The 27,089-nt window shown below is 38.9% G+C and overlaps 1 protein-coding gene across 4 annotated transcripts in view; it reads right to left on the minus strand.

Moving 5' to 3' along the window:
- Positions 1-8,039: 8,039 nt before the first annotated feature.
- The window catches only part of LOC307136842 (uncharacterized protein), a 33,658-nt gene continuing 14,608 nt past the window's right edge, over positions 8,040-27,089 (minus strand). Inside the window, exons 1-3 of one of the 4 annotated variants that reach the window (XM_079834161.1) lie at positions 9,840-9,956; positions 9,666-9,688; positions 8,046-9,231 (exon numbers count right to left, since the gene is read on the minus strand). In XM_079834161.1, the coding sequence (XP_079690287.1) occupies positions 8,417-9,226 (810 nt within the window). In that variant the 5' untranslated portion in view covers positions 9,227-9,231; positions 9,666-9,688; positions 9,840-9,956 and the 3' untranslated portion in view covers positions 8,046-8,416. Of the gene's footprint in view, positions 9,232-9,665; positions 9,689-9,839; positions 9,957-22,530; positions 23,811-24,438; positions 24,556-27,089 lie in introns of those variants that run through there. The other 3 variants (XR_013817841.1, XM_079834160.1, XM_079834159.1) reach the window with 3 other exon arrangements.

Here is a 27,089-nt window from a genome sequence, read left to right on the forward strand (position 1 = left end):
ATCCTAGTTCCTGGAGTCAACAGTTGTCGTGGGTTGAGTACGCCCACAACTCCCTGCCTGTAGCGTCGACAGGTATGTCCCCATTTCTGTTCTTTTTGGTTACCAACCTCCTTTGTTTCCCTCACAGGAACCCGATGCTGTGGTCCCGTCCGCCTTGGCCTTCATCCAGCGTTGCCACCGCACATGGAGGAGGGCTGAGGGGGTCTTGGCCCAGACTTCCAGACGGACCAAGGCAGTAGCCGATTGACATCGGATCCCCTCACCTCGTTATGTGTGTGGTCAAAGAGTATGGCTATCTACCAAGGACCTGCCTCTCAGGGTTGCCTGTTGTAAATTGGCTCCCAGGTTCATTGGGCCATACCGTATCACCAAGGTTCTGAGTCCAGTGGCGATTAGGCTCAAGCTTCCCCCTTCACTTGGTCGGGTTCACCCTGTTTTTCATGTATCCAGGGTCAAGCCTGTGTTTAGGTCCCATCTTAACCCTGCTACTACTTCCCCTGCCCCCCAACCCTGCCCCCCCCCTTCCCCCCCTCCCCCTCGCTTGGTGGATGGCTCTCCTGTTTACACTGTCAGGAGACTGTTGGATGTCAGACGCCGGGGCAGGGGCTTCCAGTATCTAGTGGACTGGGAGGGCTACTGTCCGGAGGAGAGGAGCTGGGTTCCGGCTCGGGACATCTTGGACCAGACGTTGGTCGAGGACTTCCGTCCCCTCCCTGGGGCGCCTAGTGGGGGGGGGGTCATGTCTTCGATCTGACCTGTCGTGTTTTGTTTTGTTTTGACAGTTCGCCATGTGCTCTGCTGTCATTGTGGCGTCTCCCCACCCCCTTGTTATTCCATCAGCGTTATCATTCACCGCTATCACCTGTCTTTTATCAGACTTCCTTAATTATTCCCCTATTTAATTCTCTCGTGTTTGCTGTCCTGTGCCAGATTGTTTGTGTTTGTTACCTTGCGCTCCAGCCAGCGATTCTCTTGTCTTGTCTTAGTGAAATCGAGTTTGTTTCCCGTTTTTGAGGCTCCAGTGCCTGTTTGAGTTCCTGTTAGTGTTCCTCTCTCTCTCTCTCTGCCACCCAGACTGTTCTCTCGCTGTTCCTGCCTGGATCCCTCCCGTTCCCCGGCTCTGGTTTGTCTCGCTCCAGTTTCCCGTCCCTCGCCCACCAGCTGTCGCTCTCTCTGCCGGCCCGCCAACCCGGGCGCTGCGATCTTCGTAGCGGTCTTCTTCTTCAGCTTACCTGAAACCACACGGAACCGTGCTGCCAGCGCCCCCTGCTGGCTTTACTTTACTCCTTTGCTGACTATTTTTGCCCAGTTGAGTGCAAAGAACAATTTATAAATTAAGTTTTGTTGCCTGCAATTGAATCTCGTCCTGATCCTTGACAGGAAGGGCTTCAGAGGCTCTGCACGATCCCAGAATAGGGTCTTATCTAGTGAAACCATCGGTCATTTTCAAAAAAAATAAATAAAATGAATATACTTTTTAACCTAAATAGCTCATCTTGCACTGCTCTGCGGCTCGCAGTGATTGCACAATCACGTCGAAAACGTCACACTAGACGTAGGCGGAAGTACCGCCCCAAGTGAACATGCGAGGACGAATACAAACTCCCGTAACATAAAAACACTCCATCTTCAACTTCAAATTCATCCGACATTGTTGTTTTACCTTTTTTTTGTTGCTAGAGGACGTTTGTATTAGTCTTTGCATGTGCGCTTTGTAAACACGGGGGCGGTACTTCCGCCTACGACTAGTGTGACGTTTTTCGTCGTGTTTGCACAATCACTGCTGAGCGTAGAGCAGCGCAAGATGGGCAATTTATGTTCAAAATAGTTCAAAAAATATTCTTTTTTATTTTATTTTTAAATGACCGATCTTTCGCTAGATATAACCCTATACCTCATCTGGGATCACGCAGAGCCTCTGAAGCCCTTTGAAACTGCATTGATTTGGACATTCAACATTTTGGTTGTCATGGAAGTCAATGGTGTGAAGAATTTTTAATTTTTTTGTGAAAATTACTGATTGTTTCACTAGATAAGACCCTTATTCCTCATCTAGGATTTTGTCGAGCTCTTTGAAGCTGCACTAAAATTGGGATCTTCCACCTGTTGGTAACCGTGGAAGTCCACTATATAGAGAAAAATCCTGAAATGTTTTCCTCAAAAACCTTAATTTCTTTTCAACTGAAGAAAGAAAGACATTAATATCTTGGATGACATGGGTCAGTAAACTTGAATTCTGAAGTGAAGTAATCCTTTAAAGGGTTAGTTCACCTAAAAATTAGATTTCTATAATTTATTACTCACCCTCACAATTATCCGTTAAAAATAATCACAATTGCTTTATCACAGACTGAAAACATTCACATGAAAAGAGAGTGTGTCCTGAAGGCCCTCATTGTTTTCCTTGGGGAAAATCCACAAGACCTTATCAAGGAGTACCTTGTGAGTTGAAAGTCTGCATATTCTAATTTTATTTTATTTTTCAGAAAAAGTTTAAAGTTGTGTGTTGTAGTTATGAATGCAAAATGTTTTTATTTTGAAAACATTTTACATTACCTTAGGTGAACCAGCGAGGTGATTGCGAGGGTGAGCTGGAGCAGCTCACCATGGCGGTGTATGTTATTCGTAAGGAGGGAGGAGAACATCACAAACCACCGGCTGACATAGGTGTCGTCATCGAGGGTGTTACAGTTTTGAATGAACTGCCTTCGTTCACATCAGCTTGTGCCTTGCTTCTCGGGATGATATACATCATGAATCTGGCCTATCCAAAACCACTTCGCTTTACATTCGAGGTATTCCAGAAAGTTCTCTTGCAGCTCAATCAGCACAAGATGTCACCAAAAGTTCAAAGTCTGTTCAGTAGACTACAGTGAACTTAAGGTAATGTTTGAATGTCTGTGTTTAAATGAGTCTCAGTTTTAGTTGGATGTTTCATTTGTTTTCTTATGTTTGTAAGACTATCCAGATTTGTTCATTCATATGTCTAGTATGAATGTGTAGTTCGAATCTGTAGTTGATTGGTTCACTTTAAATTGGTGAAAGTATAATTACCTATAACTCTAAGGTGTTATAAACATTTTCCATGATCTGTTTGATGTTGGGGTTATTTTTTTTAAATCGGTTTTTTTATAAAAACATGGCTCAGTTTAGGGCATTACCTGTAAGTGGTTCTATAAAGCACTTCTCATAATACACTTATATGGTTAGGGATAGTTCACCCAAAAATGGTTCAAGTTGTTCCAAACCTGTATGAGTTTCTTTCTTCTGCTGAACACAAAAGATGTGTTGAAGAATGTTGTTAACCAGACAGTTGTCGGTAGCCTTTGACTTCCAGAGTATTTTTTTTTTCCTGCTATGGAAGTCGATGGGTACCGTCAACTGCCTGGTTGCCAACATTATTCAACCCATCTTCTTTTGTATTCAGCAGAAGAAAGAAACTCATACAGGTTTGGAACAACTTGAACCATTTTTGGGTGAATTACCTTTAATTGTTTTTAGGTGGCTCTTTATGGGAATATGCACTGTTTTTATATTTATTTTAATAAATATATTAGTGGCTCAGTTTTGAGCATAATGCAGTGCAAAGACAACTTGCAAAAAGACTGTTTGGATGTTAAGTGTGTCAGTAAATGACTGGAATGGATGTTAAGTGTAAGTAAATGTAAATTTCATTGGCACAACAAATGTGAGCAGTTTGTAATGATTTCAAACTAAGTTTGTAATATGGAAAATGAAGAAATATTTCTAAAGCAATTTGTGTCTTGTATGATTGACCTAGTGAAATTAAGTTGATAAAATGTAATAATTTAAGTTGAGAAAACAGATTTTTTTTAGGTGTTACCAATTGAAGTAATTTTTTTAAGTTGATCCAACTAGGAAAAATTCATATATTTTAATTTGGAATGCAGTCAAATTAAGTTAGACTAATGTAAATAATAGGATTGAATGAACTCAAATAATATAAGTGTGATTGACCTAGTGAAATTAAGTTGATAAAACGTGATATTTTAAGTTGAGAACTTAATTTGTTTAGGTGTTACCAATTGAAGTAATTTGTTTATGTTGATCCAACTGTTCACTTTTTACAGTGCATGTACAGAACATGTTAAGATATGCACTGTAAAAACGAATTAGTTAAGTTTACTTAATTCAATTGTGCAAACTTGTTGCCTTAATTCAATTAAGTAAGCATTACATAAGTTATTCTTACTTAAGCCGTTTAAGTTTTGTCAACTTAATTCTATCTGGGATCTGAGGAAGTGGACTCCCAGAGTGCATTGTGGCATGAATAAATTAATTGCTTCGTTTGACTATTTTTGGCTTTATTTTACTATTTGTCTTTTGTCAGTATAACCCCAATAATGACAGCAAGTAAAATAGTAAAGGTCGTATTAATAAAAAAAATTAAAAAAAAGTAAAATAAAAAAATTAAAAATCTTTGTTACCATTGTTGTGTTTTGCATGCTGAATGTTGAAGTCTATGTGTGACACACTCAAGCATGGTCAAATGATATTGTGACAAATATAGCGGGATTAAATCAACTCAATTAAAAGGTTATGCCATAAATATTTGCAAAAATAATGTTAAAAGATCATTATTTGACATGAAATATAGTTTTGTTATATATCATTAATGGACAAATATTATATATTTTTTACTTTTGAAATCGTACAAAAGACTATGATTTCTTGTTGCATTGCTGCATTAATAGGAAGTTAATTACTATAATATGAATGAAGTTCCAAGTGTCCAACCAAAGGGAACACTAATCACAATTATGGTGAGAGGAAGTGGAGGAAATAAGTGATAAGTCTATAAAAAAAAATTGCCCCACCTCAAAAAAACTTTGCCTGCCTGCCTGCCTGTTTTTTTTTTTTTGCTTTGGCAAAATGGTACTCACACCAGTCAAGTAATGTTTACTTGAGTTTTCTAAGTAACGAAGGCATAGCATGCAACTAGTTCAGATTACTTAATCGTTTTAAGTAAGTTCAACAAATTATTGGACATTAAGTAAAGTTTACTAAAAAAAGTCTTAGTAAGACTTTAATAATAAAAATATAACTTTAACTTTAAAAAAATAAAAATAAAAAATAAAAATAACTTTAAAAATAATAAATGTTATATTTACCCATGGCCTTCCCTGATAGACATCTACAGAAATGTAATAGTTATCAAACACCTTTCTTAACTTCATAAATAGTCAATTAAATATAGATTAATCATCATTAAAGCTACAATTTTCTCTGTTCCCGTTGTTCTTTGATGAACATTAATGACAGGCATCATCAGTGCTCCTGTCACTTTAAGAACAGCCATAGCCGAACATGCCGCAAATCTGACGCGCTGTCCCGCGCATCTCTTTTCCTCACAACTCTTTAAGTTCATTTAAGACGTTATTTAACTAATTTAAGACTCCTAATATGAGAATACTCAATATCCTCTGTGTTGTTGTTATTGTTTGTTCAAGAGCAAAAGAGAACTCGATGTGAGCAGGAAACTGACACGAGTCTGTCTATGCGTCGAGTGTGACACACACACACACAGACAGACAGACAGGGCATTGGCATACAGCGCGTTCTCTTGTGTCTTGTCGCGCTTGGAAGCATTTACATGAATATGAGCGTGATCATGTAACGCTAAGCAAAAATGGATATAAAAACGGACGCTGCGTTATTTGCGTTAAATATTTTTAATGCGTTTTAAAGCTGAAAAAATTATACCTTGAGTAAGCAAGATTTGGGTTAATCAACCGAGAGTTCAAGGTATATATGGCGGTAGGTTAACCGTGCTTTCTGGAATACCCCCCAGGCCTGGTCCTCTCTCGTCCTTCACTGTCGTCGCTCCTCCATGAGAGATCCGAGACCGGTGTGACGCGCAGCTGGTGCTGATCATCGAATTACTCACCGGCCTCGCATCGCTCTCTCACGGCTCTCGCTCGTCACGCGCCTATTCAAGATTTGAAAGTTTAGCGCGTATAAGAGCTTGGCACATTATGATCTAACATGAAATCGTGAGATTTCTGAAACTATAACGTACTTATTTTATCTTTCATTTTTATGCAGGAAAATGAGGTTGTAGAAACTGGGCATGGACAACCATGGCGATCTTTATCACTGGGAAAGGACAAACCTTCGTAATTTAATATTACTACTAATGTGATGTCATCAAGTGATGATATGATTATTTTGTAACAAATTTGTGGGCTCAAAGTATTTTTGTGTGAAGCAGACTGTTAATCTTCATAGATTTGAAACAGATGTTCAATGTTGTCAGTTTATTGAACAATAAATATAAATGTGTTCTAAAGGAAAGTGTTCTGATAGTCATTGATCAATATATTAAAAGCATTTTTTTATTTGATTTATTATACATTTCAAAAAATGACAACTTCTTTTTGAATTTGAGACAACCTAAAAACAACCAGCAGCCATATCACCCTGTAGCCCAAGACTGATTTCCCACTGAAGCTAAGCAGGGCTGAGCCTGGTTAGTACCTGGATGGGAGACCAACTGGGAAAACTAGGTAGCTGCTGGTAGAGGTGTTAGTGAGGCCAGCAGGGGGCGCTCACCCTGTGGTCTGTGTGGGTCCTAACACCCCAGTGTAGTGATGGGGACACTATACTGTAACAAGCACTGTCCTTCGGATGAGACGTTAAACCGTGGTCCTGACTCTCTGTGGTCATTAAAAATCCCTGGATGCCCATCGATAAAAAGTAGCCCTGGCATCCTGGCCAAATTTGCCCATTGGCCCCTGTCCATCATGGCCTCCTAATCATTCCCATATATATACGATTGGTATCATCACTCTGCCTCCTCTCCACCAATCAGCTGGTGTGTGGTGGGCGTACTGGCGCAATATGGCTGCCGTCGCATCATCCAGGTGGATGCTGCACATTGGTGGTGGTTGAGGAGATTCCCCCCTTCTATGTAAAGCGCTTTGAGTGCCTAGAAAAGCACTATATAAATGTAACAAATTATTAAAATAATTAATTTACTCTGACCTATAAATATTAGTTTGTTTTAATTTGAAATAATCTGCTGTTCCAACCTAAAATAATGAATTTACTTACTTAACCTCTACATTTAATTCATGTACTTACTTAACTTATACATATTCATTTTGTTAGTTTGTTCTAAATTAAAATAATTAATTTGATCAACCTTTGAAAAGTGGTTGCATGGATTTAAACTTTTCAGGTGAAACTAAATTAAATGATTTGCTTTGAGTCAATGTCAAATATTTTGTGTGATTGATTACTTCAATTTATTTAAGTTTATCCAAGGTTTTTATTTTTTCAGTGTTTCTTGGATGATATTGGTGTGAGTAAATAATCATGGAATTTTAATTCTGGAGTGAACTAATCCTTTAAGCGGCAAAAGTTATAGTGTACCTTTAACTGATTTAATTCACTGTGTTTATCAGACTGTGACTTGATTTTTGTTGGGAGAAATCTAAATCAGAAAACTTGCTCAATGCAAAGTTCTGTAGTTTTTAAGGTAAATCTTGAAATATCTAATTTTTTTATTAATAATAGTTATCTAACTTTAAAATTAAGTCAAAATATATAATATATATTAAAATCAACAACATTAGTGCTGCTGTAAATTATGCTAGTCTTTAGTGACAGAAATAATTATAGTTTTAGGTAAATCACATCTGAATGTCAAACTATTAATTTATCTCTACGCTGAAAAATATATATTTTTAAATCATATTAAGTACATAAATATGTAAATGTTTTTGTAGTATACATTGCATAAGTGTATTTCAAATACACTTCAGTATATTTAATGTTTCTTTAGTTTTCCAGGAATAGTGCTAATGTCCAACTCAAGTGTAAATATAATATTTATATCAGTATGTCTCAAGCATTGTGTCAGTAAATATGTTAATGGTTTGTAGAATACTTAGAATGAAATAAATGCATTTTAAATACATTGGTATAGTTCAGGGATCTCCAAACTCGGTCCTGGAGGGCCGCTGTCCTGCGGAGTTTAGCTCCAACCCCAAATAAACACACCTGAACCAGCCAATCAGTGTCTTACAAGTCAAGCAACCAAGACTTTATTCATCAAGTCATGTCATGTGTATTTTTCTTAGTCTCAAAATGTACAGAACATTTCTTTAAATGCAAAAAAAGATTTAAATGCAAGAAAATATTTTCAAAGTGTGAAATCCTTAACAAAAATCTCTTCATAAATCACAGCATTTTACAGCAACACTAGTTTCATGAACTATTACTGACCCTGCCAAAATTTGACAAATGATCAAACTTCACTTCTAATTTTAGCAAATGACCCTCTTAAATCACTATAGTTTCCTAAATTCCGGCTTTTGCTGATTCTGAATGTCAAATTATTTATTTGTAAGTGTATTATTTGTGAGTGATGGATCCGAACATGAACATTTGCTCATTTAGACGCCTTCTGGCAATGCTTTTTCTCATGATACTGTAGACTAGATGAATGGGTGAAACTCTTCTCACATGAAAAGCACTGGTACGGTTTCTCTCCAGTGTGAACTCTCTCATGTCTTTTCAGGTTTCCTGAATGAGAGAAACTCTTTCCACAGTGAGAGCACTTGTACGGTTTCTCTCCAGTGTGAACTTTCTCATGATCTTTCAGGTTTCCTGACTGAGAGAAACTCTTTCCACAGTGTGAGCACTTGTACGGTTTCTCTCCAGTGTGAATTCTCTGGTGTATCTTTAAGTCCCTTAATGTAATGAAGGTCTTCTCACAGTCAAAGCACATATAAGGTCTCACACCAGTATGAATACTCTTATGCACTTTTAAAGATTTCAGTTGTGAAAAACTCTTTCCACAAAAAGAACAAAAGTGAGGCTTCACTGCAGCATGAATTGTAAGATGTTGTCTTAAGCTTGATGATACAACAAATGTTTTCTCACACTGATCACAGCTGAATGATCTCACTCCAGAGTGACGGCGCAGATGATCATCGAGAGAGCTTTTGCGATTGAAACTCTTTCCACACTGAGAGCACGTGAATGGTTTCTCTCCAGTGTGAATCCTCATGTGTCTCTTAAGGTTTCCTATCTGAGTGAAACTCTTTCCACACTGAGAGCAGGTGAAAGATCCTTTGACTGCAGTTTTTCCAGCTTGTTTTTGGGTGAAATTCTTTTTAGTCTTTGAAATGACTTTGTTTCCATCTCCATTTTGTATCTTCTTTTGAAACTGATGCCTTTTGCCTTCATTCACTTCCATCACATCTAAAAATTAGAAACCAAAATAAATTCAGAGAGCCCCAAATTATCAAAGTTTTCCTCTTACTGTTCCTCATTAAAGAGAATGAAGCAAAACCAGTTTGTTCCTCTGTCTTTTCGAACGTAAAAAGTAATGTATTACAATATTGAGTTACTCCTTTTAAAAGTAATTAATTGCAACTACATTTTTATAAAAGTACTTAGAAAAGTACTGTGTTACGTTATTTGTGCGTTACTCACCTATAGGCTTGTTAGCTTTTATATTTTTATTCAACATATTTAATTATTGGAGGTTTGCGTAGTATTCTGATTTAGCATTTGACTGATTTTATTCAGTTTGAGGAATACGGAATCTTTGTGCAAGTGAGATGAGTAAATGCTCACATTTAATCTAGAACTACAATAACCATCATGTTCACACACAAAGCCTCTGCACTTACGATTTCACACTGGGGAGAGCTGTCTGTCAATAAATGGGAGAACAAAATAAATTGTTTTACTTATTTGAAAAAGTAACTCAGATATTTTGTTGTCAATTTTAAAAGTAATTGTTCCTTTAATAGTTACTTGAATGTAATCTGATTACATAGCTCATAAATGACAAAATACGTTACCCCCAACACTGGTCTCTTCATCTCTTATTCTTCAGGGTTCTTCCTCAAACTCCATCTTTACAATAGTATGTCTGTAGTTTCTCCTGGAGTAATTCTTCCTGCTTGCTTCTTCTTCTCCTGTGGGAAGATGGGAAAATTCCCAGCATTTAAACTCTCATGAACGGCTGTGGGAGCGGCTTCACTGACTGAAGGTGTGAATTGTGGTCGCTGTTGTTCATTTAGCAGATGATCATCACACTTAAAATCACTCTCAATTATATTAGTGAATTAAGGGTTGATTGCTGTAATCAGACATCGATTAAATGTGGGAATGTGTGCAACATAACTACACCAAAATTTATCTAAAATGCATTTATTTCATACTAAGTATGCTACAAACCCATTAAAATATTTACTGACATAATGCTTAAGACTAAATATTATCATTACCACTGAATATTATTATAATCAGTGGTTAAATTGGGCAGGGGCTCAGCCCCGACACATAAGCCTGCTCATTTGTGTCCTGATGTGCCTGTTTGCAGTCAGTTGCCTACTGGAAATTATGTCACATAACATTTGATGAAAGTGATGCTTTTGAAAACATATTTCTGACAATAAATGAACATTTTTGGAATGGCATGTCTACTTTTTCTCGGCGGAGTGGAGATGAGAACAATCGGAACACGGCCGTCTTCTTGTTCAGCTGCTTAATCTCGTTGTCAGTCGACCATGATCCCGCACCGCTCGCGCATGTGCATCTAGGTGACACGGATAAATGTACACAGTGTTGCCAAATTAGCGATTTGTCACTATATTTAGCGACTTTTCAGACCAGGGAAACGGGGAAGAACAGGGAAATTGCTAACAGCTAAAATCAACTTCTCCTCCATCTTGACACGACACCGCAGTAGCAGTACAGCAGACAGATCATGTGCACTCCACTGACTTTACTCCTATAGGTTGTCGCTCGCGAAAATCGCTTCTCATTTGCATAAAGTTGAAATTTCTCAACTTTTGTTGCGTGTCTCGTGTCGCTTGACACGCCCACATTCTGTCGCCAATGGTCACTGTCGCTCGTGTCGCCGGAAGTCGCCAGCGCTCCATTGAAATGAATGGGATCGTGTGGCTTTGTCTCTGCATGTCGCTGGCAGTGTGAACGGGGAGTGAGAGGAGCAGCGTGCGGCGTTGAAAACACACAGACGTGAATGAGCATCTGAAAATCACTTATCTGCTTCCTATGTTTTATATTTAAAGAATTTAGTTTGACCCGTTATGATTTCCATTCTTCTCTTGTGCTTATCACTTATATTACTCACTCTAACAGAGCTTTAGTTCATCCAGTTTCAGACATCTCTCAAGTCATTAACTATATCATACTCGTTCTACTGTATGAAAAAAAAAGATATAGGAAATTAGAACATATTTATTGGACAGTTGGCTGTATTGTATTATTTTAAAATACAGTATGTGAGCACGGATTAAGAGAGAAAGCACATTAGGCAAACAGAACGCAAGGACGACGCGGTGACGTCACAGATATGTTAATTGACATCATCTAGCGACATTTAGCGACTAGGCAGGCTAGTTGGCAACACTGAATGTACGCAGCAATATATAATGAATGTTCCTGGGAGATCCGTAGTTGCGCAGGATGTGGAAGTGTGCAAAAGTTCCAGAAATGTACAAAAAGTGCCCTGGCCTTGAATGACAAGGTAAGGAAAAATAAGACTAAATCAAAATTAAATAACCAAGACTAGGTTGACCATGTGATTTTTCTCAGGAGATGTTTTGAGCATTTTACTTCAGACACCGGATTATCAGCAAACTGCCAAGAGAACTGCTAGCTGGCTACTCAAAATAAACTAGCAATCTATTCAGTCAGCATATTTGTGTTTGATCTGTGTGAATTACAAGAATATAAGACTTTAGCTACCAAGCAACTTTTCCACAAGGATAGATAGATTTTATTTTTGTGACTTGTGCATACCTTGATGTGAAATGACACAGAGTAGGCTGTGTGTGTGTGTGTGTGTGTGTGTGTGTGTGTGTGTGTGTGTGTGTGTGTGTGTGTGTGTGTGTGTGTGTGTGTGTGTGTGTGTGTGTGTTGTAGTAGTAGTAGTAAATAGAGAGAATGGGAGAAGGAAGTTTGTGTGAGGTGGACCTGGTCACCACAGACCAGAGGTGGACAGTAACTAAGTACATTTACTTGAGTACTGTACTTAAGTACACTTTTTGAGTATCTGTACTTTACTGGAGTATTATTTTTTAGGGATACTTTTACTTTTACTTCACTACATTCGAAAGACAAATATCGTACTTTTTACTCCACTACATTTATATCAAGGTCCTCAAAGACGAAAGTCGTTTCTGTAGCAGCTTTGAAAGTCAGTGGATGATTTTTTTCTTCTTTAAAATGTTTTTATTTATTTTTTTGCAGACAGCCTATCAGTAATCACTCATGTAGGGTCATGTGAAGTTTCCTAACAATTTTTTGAACACTGATCAGTTTATAGCAAAATGGAAGAAGACGGTTCCTTGGCACAGTGTGTGCATCCATGGCCATACATGGCCAAAAGTGTGTTTCAGTTTTCTCAAAAGATTAAAGATTAGTTTAGTTGGCATATACTTGACGCATGTCTCATAAAATGTAAATGTCTGGGAGAAAGAGAAGAGTAAACAGTTGGGAGAATATCGGATGCGTATCAGAGTATAGGATCCATGCATTCAGCCTTAAAGTGACAGCAGCTTTATAAAGAGAGTTGAACTTTTTTTCAAAAGTATTGAAATCAGACATCCCAAGTCTCCCCGAAGTTCTGGGAGTCTCCCGCAAATTGATAGCGGCTCCCTGATGCCCGCAAATTAGTTAAAATATCCCAGAATCTAGAGCGGGCACATGCGCACGTTAGAGAGGGAGGGGGAGTGAGAGACCTTGCGTGTGTGCCTCGAGTTGCGCATGTAAGACAGAGAGCATCCTGATTTCGGCAAATGACATTTCGCAGGTTGGGATGTCTGTGAAATGAGTTTAAGGTGGTCGTATGCTAGCATGTCGGATGGAGCATCACTGACTGGCTTAAACCACCATGATGGCATAGAGTGCATTTATACAACAATGCAACAATAATAAAATAATGCAAACATAAAAAAGAAAATGTACTTTTGATACTTAAGTACTTTTAAAAACAATTACTTCTGTACTTTTACTTAAGTAAAAATCTGTTTTTAGAACTTTCACTTGTAACAGAGTAATATTTGACCAGTAGTACTTTTACTTTTACTCAAGTAATAGAGTTGTGTACTTTGTCCACCTCTGCCACAGACCCAAATCTTCTCAGCTGTCTCTTCATGTGGCACATTGTTTGGCTCATTGTATGGGTCACTATATCATAACAAGGTAATACAATGTGTAATCAATGTGTAGTCATGTCCTAATACCTGTTGATACTACAATAATTTTCCAAAAAACTCAATTTCTTTGCACAAAACTCTCTAGAAAGTGCCATTTAATGATTTTTTTCCCCCCAAAATCTTTTAAAAATCGTTCGGTCTTTTCAGCTGGGCAAACAGTATTTTATTCTAATTCATCTTTATCTGACTCCATTTATCATAATCTCGAATTTAGGTTAGAGTGCCAATTGGTTATTTGGTCATTCATATTTAATAATTTAACTACACATATAATTATTCTGATTAACTCTTTGTTGAAATTATACCCATTCATTGTTACTACAGTTAGTAAATACACCCAGAGTAAGTCAGAATAAATCCAAATGTAATAATTTTTAACAGTCAGGTAAATGTATAACGCCAATTACATAATCAATTCAAAGATAACTAATACATAACATCAAATGCTCTGAAGTAAAGAGTAAAAGATGCATACCTGACATCTGGAAATAGGATACATAATGCATAGCATTATGCGCTGATCTGGTTACAGTATCACGCCCTGACCCTTTTTCCACATCTCCTTAAATGCTCAGACCAAGACAGAAATCTCTTTCAAATGGAAACGTGTTAACAATGGGAATTTACATTAATCACTGTCCCATATGACCTGTATTGACAGCAGGAGGTAGACCATTTGGCCGAAGCCACACCCAACGTAATAAGCAAAATATCTCTAAACTCTTAAAACCTTTATTATTGTTACAAGCACGCCAGGCTCCACCCTCTCCCACTCACAGCACACACCCTCTCCTGAGAGCAATCACTGCCAGCTCACATTCAGTCATCATGGGGATGAGATCTTTGTACCAGTCGCACTGAGACATTTCAAACGATATCAAACTCATATAATAGTGAGAATTCAGATTAAACCAAATAGATTTTGGGTGAATTCTGGAGGAGAGATGTGGGGAGATTCAGGTGAAAGGAAAGGCATTTAAATTAAAGTCATTCTTAGGGTGCTTTCACATCTCTAGTTTAGTTCATTTGGTCCGAACCAAGGGCAAACAATTATACATTGTAGCATTTTTCAGCTTATTTGGTTCCTTTTCACACCACACTGATTGCTTTGGTCCGAACCAGTTGAAACCAACCAAAATGCAGTCACATGACAACATCCACATCACTCATTGGCCATGACGTATTTCCTAAACTGCTTTTCGATTGGTCAGAATTTACGTGCGGGACAATACAACTATGGAGAGACGACTGTGCGGGCTGGTTTTGTCCCTGGCCATAATCTATTACATTGTTTGTATACACCACAATATGCAAACAATACATTTCTATAATGAAGCGCGGATGCCGCTTGAAAACAACGTTCTAATGCACTAAGTAGGGTGAGTCTCAAATTCCTGATTATTGTAGTGTTACTCTAATTAACGCGTACGTGGAAAACTACGGCATGATCATATAAAGTTACCATTAGAGGTAGTAAGTAGGTCGCTTGATTCTATGGTAATGTCATGACCTCTGGTTAGAAATAGTATTGCATTAATTAAGTGAATTATGATTTTTTATTATTTTATGATCTATGGTGTCAAATGCAGCACTAAGATCAAGTAAAACTAGTATTGAGTACATAGTATAACAAGTATATATACACGGATATGCTCAGCCCTGGCTGCTTTTAGAGCCTTTATAACAGGAAGTGCTGTCTTGGTTGGGTCTAGGGCCATTTTGCTCGACCCCAAAGAAGTTAGTAAACCTGTAAACGCAGCCCCTAATGCTTAGTTTGTATTATCTACGTGAATATTAAAATCACCAACACTACTTTGACCAATAGGTCTGAGAGAAAATTTGCAAACTCTTTTAGGAAATCACATTAGGGCCCTGGAGGTTTCTCCTAATAAATGATAAATGAATGTACTCACCATGGGTCAAGAAGAACGGTGTGAAACGAGTGGTGGAGTGAGTCGTTGTGTTGTAAGCAAAAGCCACATGCTTCACATAATCATCCCATTCCCCTCCATAGGTCAAAAGAGTCTTAGCTAGTTGATCAATCAAAGTCTGATTAAAGCGCTCAACCATACCATCCGACTTCGGATGGTTGGAAGAGGTACATGTCTTTTTAATGTTCAGCAGATGACAGAAATTCTGAACCACCTCCGCCTCAAACTGACGACCCTGGTCCGAATGCAAAGTCTCTGGAACGCCGTGAATCAGAACATAGTCCTCAAACAGACAACGAGCCACTGTCTGTGCCGACTGATTGAGCAAAACATACAAATTAACCAGCACATACCGGTTTCCTTTCGAAGTCACAGGCAGTTCTAATATGTCCATAGCCACTTTTTCAAATGGCCACACTGACTGGGACCCACCTGTAGGTGCACAGTGGGCTGGAATCGGACCGTGTCGTGTTTGACATACTTTGCACTGCTCACAACATACTTTGATGTCCCTGAGCATGGAAGGCCAGTAACAAAATTGTCTCGCCCGTTCCCACACACACTCAGAAGAGAAATGGGCAGAAGCTGGCAACTGGCAATTGCAAAAGAATGTCTGATATTAAAGCAGAGGGAACAACCATTTGGGTTAAAGGGCTACTTGTGAGGGGACAGAAAACTGTGCGGCATAACAGCCCATCAATGATAGAAAGACGGTTAAATTCAGTCCAAAACTTCCATAAACATTGAGTAGCCCCATGCAATTTTCTCCTGGATGGTCTTTGGGATTGCGTCACCCAACTCAACACAGTATCAATATCGGGGTCAGCCTACTGCATTGCCCTAATATCTGATAAGTTGTGAGACAAAGCATTCATGGATGACATACTGTCTGAATCGTCAAGTGAGTTCACAGCAGTCGCATCTCCTGCAGAATCAGTGACTTCAGATGAACATTGAATGTAGTCTTTTTGATTAGAACTCACCACATTCACTTCCGGTACCTCCTCAACACTGGCCTCTGCTTCGCTAGGGCTAGGTGTATCAGGGCGGCGAGAAAGCGCATCAGCATTCTTGTGCTGTTTTCCATCTTTGTCCACAATGACCCAATTCAATGGATCACGCTCCAGAATCCATCTCCCTCTTCTTCCTGTTGGATCATCATCAATGGACAAATGCAGAAGTGCTAATAGTGGTCGATGGTCTGTGATAATGGTAAATGAGGCAAGTCCGATGTAATGCTTAAACTCCCTCATTGCCCACACAATAGTCCACAACTCATGATCAAAGGTGGACCAATGCTTCTGAGTGGAATTCAATGCCCGGCGGGCGTACGCAAACACATGCTCTAGTTCAGGGATGGGCAACTGGCGGCCCGGGTCAATTTTCAAATACCATAGAAATGTTGGTTTCACGTGTTTTACCACATCTGAACAAATTCCAAATGTATAGTATACTGATAGAGGGCGCCTCCTATGCAAAACACTTAGTCGGACCTGCTTCACTACAGTCAACGATGAAGAGAGAGAACCATGACGAAAAGAGAAAACTGGATCAAGAGAATCGTACTTTTCATATGAGATGGGAAACAGATTATCTGTTTACAGAATTCAAAGGTAGATCAATGTGTTTAGTGTGTTTGGAAACAAGATCAGGATTCAAAGATTTCAACTTAAGTCGACATTACAATATCACACACAGGGACAAATATGGAAAGTACACCGGAGCTGCTCGGGCCGCTGTTATAGCTGACCTGAAAGTGAAGCTCAATAAACAACAGAGTATTTTTACCAGAATAACATCCACACAGGAGTCTGCCCTCAAGGCGTCTTACTCTGTGGCGCTGGAGCTTGCTAAAGCCAAGAAGCCCTTGTCAGATGGCGAAATGGTGAAGAGGTGTGCAATGGAAATGGCCAAATCATTTGGAGATGAGGATATGGCTAAAAACTTTGAAACTGTCTCCTTGACCCGTCGCACAGTGACACACAGAATTTTTGACATCCACAATCACGTCGATGGCAAACTGAAACAAGTCATGCACGACTGCAAATACTTCTCATTAGCGTTGGCTGAGAGCACAGATGTGATGGATGTTAGCCAGCTACTGATTTTCACTAGAACGATTGACAGTTCATTTGTTGTACACGAAGAACTTTTAAAATTGGTGTGATTGCACAACACTACTAAAGGGACGGATATTTTCAACGCCGTTAACAGTGTTGTGAATGAGTACTGTGGTGGCTTTGACAAGCTGTCAGCCGTCGTTACTGATGGCGCACCTGCGATGCAAGGAAAACACAATGGTTTCGCCGGGCTCCTCCAACAGAGAGCGGTGGACTGTCCTATACTGCACTGCATCATCTATCAGGTGAGTTGTTTTATCTTCAGCTCACTTTTTATGATTATGAATATGGGCGGCCTTATGAGATTAATATGACAGGATGTGTAGATTTTAGCGCTGAATCTAATCTTATTTTAATTCTACAGGAGGCTCTCTGTGCCAAGACACTTAACCTTAGTCACGTTATGGATCTGGTGACTAAAGTTACAAATCTCATCCGAGGAGGGAATAGGTCTCTCAGTCACAGGAGGTTTGTAGCTTTTTTGGATGAAGTGAGCGCAAAGTATGGGGATTTACAAATGCACACCGAGATTAGATGGATGAGCCGAGGAAAGTGTCTGGAGCGTTTTTTTGCATTGCGCACCGAACTTCCTGTGTTTTTGGAGGACAGTGTTCGAGGCGATACAAGTGCCTACACCCGAAAACTCAGAGACACAGAATTTCTTTGCGATTTGGCATTCCTTACGGACGTTACCTCACCTGAACACACAGTTACAGGGGCGAGGCCAAACTGTGTCCGACCTTTACGCACACATGAATGCATTTCGGCGTAAATTAGAGCTTTTCAAAGAAGGATTTTCATCCAATCGTCAACATTTTGCACACTTTCCCGCTTGTGAAGAGATGCGGAGAGATGTCCCTGAATGCGAGAAAATGTTTCACAAATACAGAGCCGACATCAAAACACTGCAGCAGCAGTTTAAGTGCCACTTCCATGATTTCCACGCCATGCAGCCACGAATAGCGTTATTCACTGACCCCCTCTCTGCTGCTGTCAGCGAGCAACCCTCCGAGTTGCAGCTTGAACTCTGCGAAATTCAGTCAGACCCGTTTTTTCAAGCAAAGCACAGTGAGAGGGGAGCTTCATTTTGGAGGTTACTACCAGAGTCCCGCTTTCCACTTCTCAGGGATTTTGCACTGTCAATGGCCACGTACATCTGCGAGAGCAACTTCTCCACAATGAAACATATAAAGTTGAAAGAGAGAAACAGGATCAGCGATGACGTTCTGTTTCAGCTCATGAGGATTGGCTGCACTAACTAGGCATGTGCCGGTATCAAATTTTCATGTTGCGATTAATTGCTGAAGCTTTTATCACGGTATACGGTATTATCACGATATTGAAATAAGTTGCAAAAAAAGTGTTGTCATACTATAACAGGTTAAATCACTTTCTTATAACAAAAGAACCAAACATTTAAATACAATAAAGCAATACACAAAAATGTATAAAGTAAACAAATATTTAAAACAGATTAAAGTGCAAAAGAATTATAAAGAACAATAGGTATGCTGAAATGTACATTTAACTAAGATTAATACATGCTTTAGAAGTATTTTTCATTGTCAGTTTGTTAATGAAGGAACTAATGTTAAATACTGGAGCCTTGTAAAGTGTGTGATTGAACAACAGTCAGAACACATTCAAACAATATCTAGGGCATGTAATTTAGTCCAGATTAAAATATAAAATGCAAGTTTGAAAATGAATAGCCTTAAGTCATTAAGTATTATGTATTAGGTTATGTGATTACTGGGGAAACGGCTGCATTTCTGCTGTTCCGTCAGCGCCCTCTGCTGTCGGAATGTGCACTTCAGCGTGTCTCCTCATTCCGCCATGTGCTCGGCTCATGCACGGTCTATTTACATCAGTGCGCGTTCCTCTTTGACGTGTTTTTCATTTTAAACGGTTGATGGGTAAAGTATTCTTAAAATTCATTCTAAAAATCTGAATAATTAGTAATAAATAATTATTCACGGTATTTTGAAGTGCCCACGATAACAATATTGTGCATGTTCATTATTGCGGTATATCGTATTACCGTTTACCGGCACATGTCTAGCACTAACATTGACATTGACATCCAGTCTATTGTACGCCAGCAGGAGAGACCACAAGTATCTCATTAACTTTAAACTTTCCCCCCCTGTAGGTGAGATATAGCCTATGTGGAAAGTATGCATATGTTTTTCTGAGAGCCCACAATGTTTGCACTGGAATAATAATAAATAAATAAAAATGTTGCTACTCAGTAATGTGTTTTGTTTGTTTATGTTAAAAGTTAATTATTGCATAGAAGCAGGAAAAAAAAAAGAGTATGGAAATGCAGGTTGGTTCACTAAACATTACAGAGTCTGTAATACAGACATACATATGTTTTGTTCTTCTAAAATGGTAGCTCTAATTTTCCAATATCCCATTAAAGGGTAACTAAACCCTAAACCAACTTTTTTTAGTTAATGATCTGTAATACTGGGGCTTTATTAATGCTGTTCATTGATTCAAGTAAATGTTTTGACATTTGAGTATAAAGTGTATTAATTCTATAAAATATGGTGTAAAACCGCCAAAGTGCTGCCCTCCTAAGGTTGAACGGTGGCTACTGCAGTTGAATTTTCCTATTGGACGTTGCGGTACATCGTGACGTAGGATGGTACCTCCAACGGCTCACTATCCGCGCCCCTGGCACGAGCTCACCACGCCCTCAGAAATGTTTCCCCCAATCACATGATGAGAACGGCTTCACTCCAGTATGAACTGTCATATTACATGAAGTAGAAACATTATGAATGAAACTGACTTGACACTTGCTTTAACATTGTATTGAAGAAAATACGGTTAAATAATGCAGTTGTCAGTACACGTCAGGCTTTTCTTGTGATATTATTGCCGCCCGTCAAGTGTACAGATAATTTTCTTATGAGACACGCTTTCAAACCCTGACACGCAAGTGGTTGCCTCGGACGCGGTAACGAGCAACAATACCATTACATGCTGGCGTATATAGTCTAACTTATTTGAGGAAATCTGTTTGTAATAGGCTTTTAGGTCTGAACTTATTGGTCCTGCGCTGCTGCGCTGATTCAGTTAATTTGAATGAAAATACATTGTTATGTATATCAGATATCTGATCTATTTTTAGTGGCATTCAGTGTAAGGATTTGACTGTTTATAGATTAGGGCAGTTCTCTTGCGCTGCTGCTTCGCTAGCATCGTCGGCATCGGCAGTTAACGCAGTTTGAGCAGCGGCTCGCATTGATAAGGCTCTGGGTCTGTGTCTACAGACAATTCACCCTCCTCCACTTCAGGTGAAGGTAGGAGAATGACCGCTCTGTTGCAAAGCCGGCCTCACTCCAGTCATTCTCCATCTTTGCGACTCGCGAGTCTGACAGCTGTCAATCAATCCGTCACTGCGGGTCTCAGGTGCACGCCCTCCGCTCAGCCCCGCCCTCAGTTCGTCCCCTCTGTCTCCGCTGGGCTCTGCCCACTTTTCCAGCATTTTTCAAAATTTGCCAGTGGGTGGAGTTAAGCTCTGAGCAGGGGTTTAGTTACCGTTTAAGTTTTTTCACTTAATAGGCTACTTTTCAGTTTTGTGCCATCATTCATTGTTTTTTGAGAGCCCAACATGTTTGCACTTGAATAATAATAAAAAATGTTTGCCACAGTAATGTATTTTTGTTTCTTTATGTTAAAAATTAATTCATGAAAAGATGCACAAAAAAAAAATTAAATATGGACATGCAGGTTGATTCACTAAGCAGAGTCTGTAATACAGACATACATTATGTTTTCTTCTAAAATGGTACCTCTAATTTTTCCAATATCCCATTGGTGGAAGTGCACAGTCACATTTGGCCCTCTGATAGTGACGATAAAATATTTGTGGCCCTCACTCACTATCATCAAAGTTGCCCATCCCTGCTCTAGTCCATCTCCGTCCTGGGCAAGGACTGCACCAACACCCAAGTTGGATACATCAGTGTAGATTTTAAAAGCCACACTGAAGTCAGGCAACATTACCACAGGATCAGATGACAACACACTCTCCAAAAGTCAAATGATTTGTCACACTCGGCAGTCCACACAAAGGGCACGTTTTTCCCAACAAGTTGATTTAGTGGAGCAGCGAGTTTAGAAAAGTCCTTGACGAAACGTCTGTAATAGGAAAACAGTCCCACAAAGGCTCTCACCTCAGAAGGAGAACGGAGAAATTGGCCAGTTTAAGACTTTCTCTGTGTTCTTTGGATCAGGCTGAAGACCTTTTGGAGAAACGACATGGCCCAGAAAGACCACGTGAATAATTACGGACGATTTTGAAGTTGGAGGAGAAAATGAATTTTTCGCCCTACCCGCATACGTCACGCGTGTTCTTTCCAACATGATGATGTAATGCGTGAATGCACTTAGTGCAAGACGAACATTTTTGGTTAAAAATGTTCTTTAGAAAATTGGCAATAGTTTTGTTAGATAAGACCCTTATTTCTTTGATGACATGGGTGTGAGTAAATTATCATGGAATTTTAATTCTGGAGTGAACTAATCCTTTAAGCGCCAAACGTTATAGTGTATCTTTAACTGATTTAATTCACTGTGTTTATCAGACTGTGACTTTATTTTTGTTGGGAGAAATCTAAATCAGACAACCTTCTCAATGCAAAGTTCTGTAGTTTTTAAGGTAAATCTTGAAATATCTATAGTGATAATAGCTATGTAATTTTAAAATTAAGTCAAAATACATAGTATATATTAAAATCAACAACATTAGTGCTGCTGTAAATTATGCTAGTCTTTAGTGACAGAAATAACTATAGTTTTAGGTAAATCACATCTGAATGGCAAACTATTCATTTGTCTCTATGCTAGTGAAAAATAAATATACTGAAATGTATTTGAAATACATTTATGCAAAATATATTACAAATACATTTACATATTTATGTACTTAATATGATTTTAAAAAATGTAACTTAATGTTTCTTTAGTTATCCAGAAATAGTGCTAATGTCCAACTTCAGTTTAATTATAATATTTATATCAGTAAGTCTCAAGCATTATGTCAGTAAATATGTTAATGGTTTGTAGAATACTTAGTATGAAATAAATGCATGTTAAACACATTGGTATAGTTCAGGGATCTCCAAACTCGGTCCTGGAGGGCCGCTATCCTGCGGAGTTTAGCTCCAACCCCAAATAAACACACCTGAACCAGCCAATCAGTGTCTTACAAGTCAAGTAACCCAAGATGTTTCCCTTGATTTCACGTAAACAAGTTTATTCATCAAGTCATGTCATGTGTTCCTTTTTTTCTTAGTCTCAAAATGTACAGAGCATTTCTTTAAATGCAAAAAAAAAGATTTAAATGCAAGAAAATATTTTCAAAATGTGAACTCCTTAACAAAAATCTCTTCATAAATCACAGCCTTTTTACAGCAACACTAGTTTCATGAACTATTACTGACCCTGCCAAAATTGTCCTTTGACAAATGATCAAACTTCACTACTAATTTTAGCAAATGACCCTCTTAAATCATTATGGTTTCCTAAATTCCAGCTTTTGCTGAATCTGAATGTCAAATTATTTACTTGTAAGTGTATTATTTGTGAGTGATGGATCCAAACATGAACATAAGCTCATTTAGACGCCTTCTTGCAATGCTTTTTGTTATGATACTGTAGACTAGATGATCGGGTGAAACTCGTCCCACATGAAGAGCACTGGTGTGGCTTCTCTCCAGTGTGAACTTTCTCATGATCTTTCAGGTTTCCTGACTGAGAGAAACTCTTTCCACAGTGTGAGCACTTGTACGGTTTCTCTCCAGTGTGAATTCTCTGGTGTTGTTTTAATGCTCCTGATGTACTGAAGGTCTTCTCACAGTCAAAGCACATATACGGTCTCACACCAGTATGAATACGCTGCTCATGCACTTTTAAAGAGTTGAGTTGTGAAAAACTCTTTCCACAAAAAGAACAAAAGTGAGGCTTCACACCAGCATGAATTGTAAGATGTGCTGTTAAGTTTGATGCCACAACAAATGTTTTCTCACACTGATCACAGCTGAATGATCTCACTCCAGAGTGACGGCGCAGATGATCATCCAGAGTGCTTTTCTGTATGAAACTCTTTCCACACTGAGAGCATGTGAACGGTTTTTCTCCAGTGTGAATCCTCATGTGTCTCTCAAGGTTTCCTTTACATTTGAAACTCTTTCCACACTGAGAGCATGTGAACGGTTTCTCTCCAGTGTGAATCCTCATGTGCATCTCAAGGTGTCCTTTACATGTTAAACTCTTTCCACACTCAGAGCATGTGAACAGTTTCTCTCCAGTGTGAATCCTCATGTGTCTCTTAAGGTTTGGTTTACTTGTTAAACTCTTTCCACACTGAGAGCAGGTGAAAGATCCTTTGACTCCAGATTTTCCAGCTTGTTTTTGAGTGAAAATCTTTTTAGTCTGTGAAACGACTTTGTTTCCATCTCCATTTTGTATCTTCTTTTGAAACTGATGCCTTTTGCCTTCATTCACTTCCATCACATCTAAAAATTAGAAACCAAAATAAATTCAGAGAGCCCCAAATGATCAAAGTTTTCCTCTTAATGTTCCTCATTAAAGAGAATGAAGCAAAAACCTGTTTGTTCCTCTGTCTTTTCAAACGTAAAAAGTAATGTATTACAAACTCCTTTAAAAAGTAATTAATTGCACTACTTTTTTAGAAAAGTAATGTGTTATGTTATTTTTGCATTACTCTCTCACCTAGGCTGGGCTTGTTTGCTTTTATATTTTTTTAGGTTAGGTTTTTTTATTTAACATATTTAATTATTGGAGGTTTTAACATAGTATTCTGATTTAGCATTTGACTGATTTAATTCAGTTTGAGGAATACTGAATCTTTGTGCAAGTGAGATGAGTAAATGCCTGCTCACATTTAGTCTAGAACTACAATAACCATCATGTTCACACACAAAGCCTCTGCACTTACGATTTCTCTCAACACTGGGACAAGAGAGCTGTCCGTCAATAAATGGGAAACCAAAGTAACTAGCTTTAATTATTTGAAAAAGTAACATAGATATTTTGTTGTAAATTTTAAAAGTAATTGTTTCTTTAATAGTTACTTGAAAAAGTAATCTGATTACATAACTCATAAATGACAAAATACGTTACCCCCAACACTGGTCTCTTCATCTTTTATTCTGCAGGGTTCTTCCTCAAACTCCATCTTTACAATAGTATGTCTGTAGTTTCTCCTGGAGTAATTCCTCCTGCTTGCTTCTTCTTCTCCTGTGGGAAGATGGGAATATTCCCAGCATTTAAACTCTGATGAACGGCTGTGGGAGCGGCTTCACTGACTGAAGGTGTGAATTGTGGTCGCTGTTGCTCATTTAGCAGATGATCATCACACTTGCAATCACTCTCAATTATCCAGCTTTAAGGTGACATGAAAGCCCCTTGTTTTAGTCTGGTCGTTCATGCATCACAGTTGCAAAATCTCTCGGGCATGTAAAGCTGTGGAAAAGTGGGAGTAGTGCGACTTTGCTTTTCAACCCAGAAAAAAGAAATTGCTCAGAAAAAACGCAAAAATAACCAATTTCCACCTATTGGCAAAATGTATGAGTGCTTTTAGTGTTTTCAGCGAAGTGCAGCCTGTCCAAATCTGTGAACGTCTCAAATATGTGTTAAGGGCTTTCATTTTTCACCCTTTAAGTGTTTTGCATCAGATTTAGAGCAGAATGAACGGCTGTGTTCCAATTCTCATGTTTATGTTCTTCCCTTGCTCACTTCTCTTCGTCTTCTTCTTCTTCTAGACTCGGATGTGTGTCGTTGCTTCGGTAGCTGGAGCAAGGCCACATTATGAAGCTGCAGACTCGGAGCCATAGACAGTAAAAGAAATGGACACAGCGACCCCATAGACTTCAACGCAGAAAAGTGAAGTAAATTAGAAGCACTCACTTCCTGATGGCTAAACGTACTGAGCAGCCTCAGACTGAGCTTGACGACGTAGATGTGATGTGAGCAACCTGTCTGACAGTAGTAAGTCTTCTAGTAGTTATGCAAAGTGAAATCTGAATCACAGAATCTTGCAGAGACGGAGAGTGTGAGCAGGAGCAACTTTTGGTAAGTATTGATGAATGAATGATGGCCTGTCCATATAAATAAATAAATAAAACATTGCATATATAGCAATAATAGAAACAATCCAATTGACAACCATGTTTGGGCCTACTTCAGGAAAAAGAAAACTACAAATGAACTCCACTTCATCTGTGAAGTTCAGTTGAGTTTTAGACTTAACCAGCAGAGCTTTGAGGTGTTTAAAAAAATATGGCTGCTGCTGCTCACTGTCCATGTAGACTGGTACACATGGCTTTAGGGGGAACCACTTTGATGGTTTCTCATTGAGAACATCCTGTGGGGAAAACTAAAAGTGTTGTTTTATATATACACAAGCCATCAAAGAATAATTGCCATAGCCATTAAAAATATAGCTAAGAGCATATTGGATACTCAATTGACAATGCTGAAGTTGACCTCTGCTGCTTTTGCTGGACAGATCTTCTCAAATTCTCAAATTGCCTTTACTCACGTTTTAGCCTAAGTCCTTCATGTTGGAAAGATGTTTACCAGATCCAATTTGATAGGATGCACTTGAAAAATCTTGAAAAATGATGGGTCTGATGTGGCGTTCACACCGCATGCGATTCGCGCGAAGGTGGACGCTTGAACATTTTGAGTTTACTCGCTTCAATCGCGCGTGAAATTTGCGCGAATCATGCGTGACATTCACTGCACAACAGACGCGAATTCGTGTCATGGGCGGGGCTTCTGCCAGCGGCTCGTCTCGTTGAGAAATGGCTGACATGGGCTGTGTTTACACGTCTTTTTTTTTGTTAAAATCTACTGTTAATGTGTGACAAAACGTAGTTTTAAGACTTTTTCAATCGATAATGTAGTTGTTTAAAGCTCAAATATGTGGTTTATTTATATAAAGAGTGCCTATTTGAACATTTTATCTGGCGTTTTCGGAGTTGTGAGCTCCAGCGGACAGCGGCGCTCAGCGCTCGTCAAAGCCGGCGAGGGCAACCTTTCCTCGGCCAGTCCTTCTGCCGTCTGCCGCTGGCTCTGATGTCTCTGTGGTGTCTCGAGCTATAATTCGTCTTGTAACGGCTGATCTTTGGTCTCATGGATCTATAATTTGTTCCCTGGCAAATCCTTTAGACTGAAGGCAAAGAGAAGTTTCATTACTTTATATTTTTAGGCTATAACTGTACGTTGCAGTTGTAACGTTAGCCTACTAGCACTGACTTTGAATGTTTGACTGAATTGTTTGCTTTATTTCATGTATAGCTTATTATACCTTTTACTTACCTTTGTATTATTGATCATACATAAACTTGCATTTAACAAAAAGAGACTGTTGTGTTTCATGTCATTTAATGTTATCACAATGATAATCATATTGTCTGAACCAGATATTACAGATTTTCTCCTCATTGTTGTCTTGTCACTACTAGAGCAAGGTCCTGATTGGTTAACGCGGCGTGAAATATCCGCCAAAGTTAAGATTTTTCAACTTGAGCAATTCGCGTCCTTCGGGCCGCAGAATGCCATTTCGCGTCTCTGCATTGACTTAACATGTAAATCACTTGCGCAAATCACGTCCAGTGTGAACGCACCATGAGAATGCGGGACTCTGGGTGCGGGACTGTAGCTGCAGGTTCCGAGTCTGCTCTGCCTAAAATAGTCAGAATATAAACACTTATTATAGGCGTACTGCAGTGATTCAGGATAATACAAAAACACGGTTTGGAAGATGG

Source organism: Gobio gobio, assembly GCF_949357685.1.
Source record: "Gobio gobio genome assembly, chromosome: 14".
NCBI classification, from domain to species: domain Eukaryota; kingdom Metazoa; phylum Chordata; class Actinopteri; order Cypriniformes; family Gobionidae; genus Gobio; species Gobio gobio.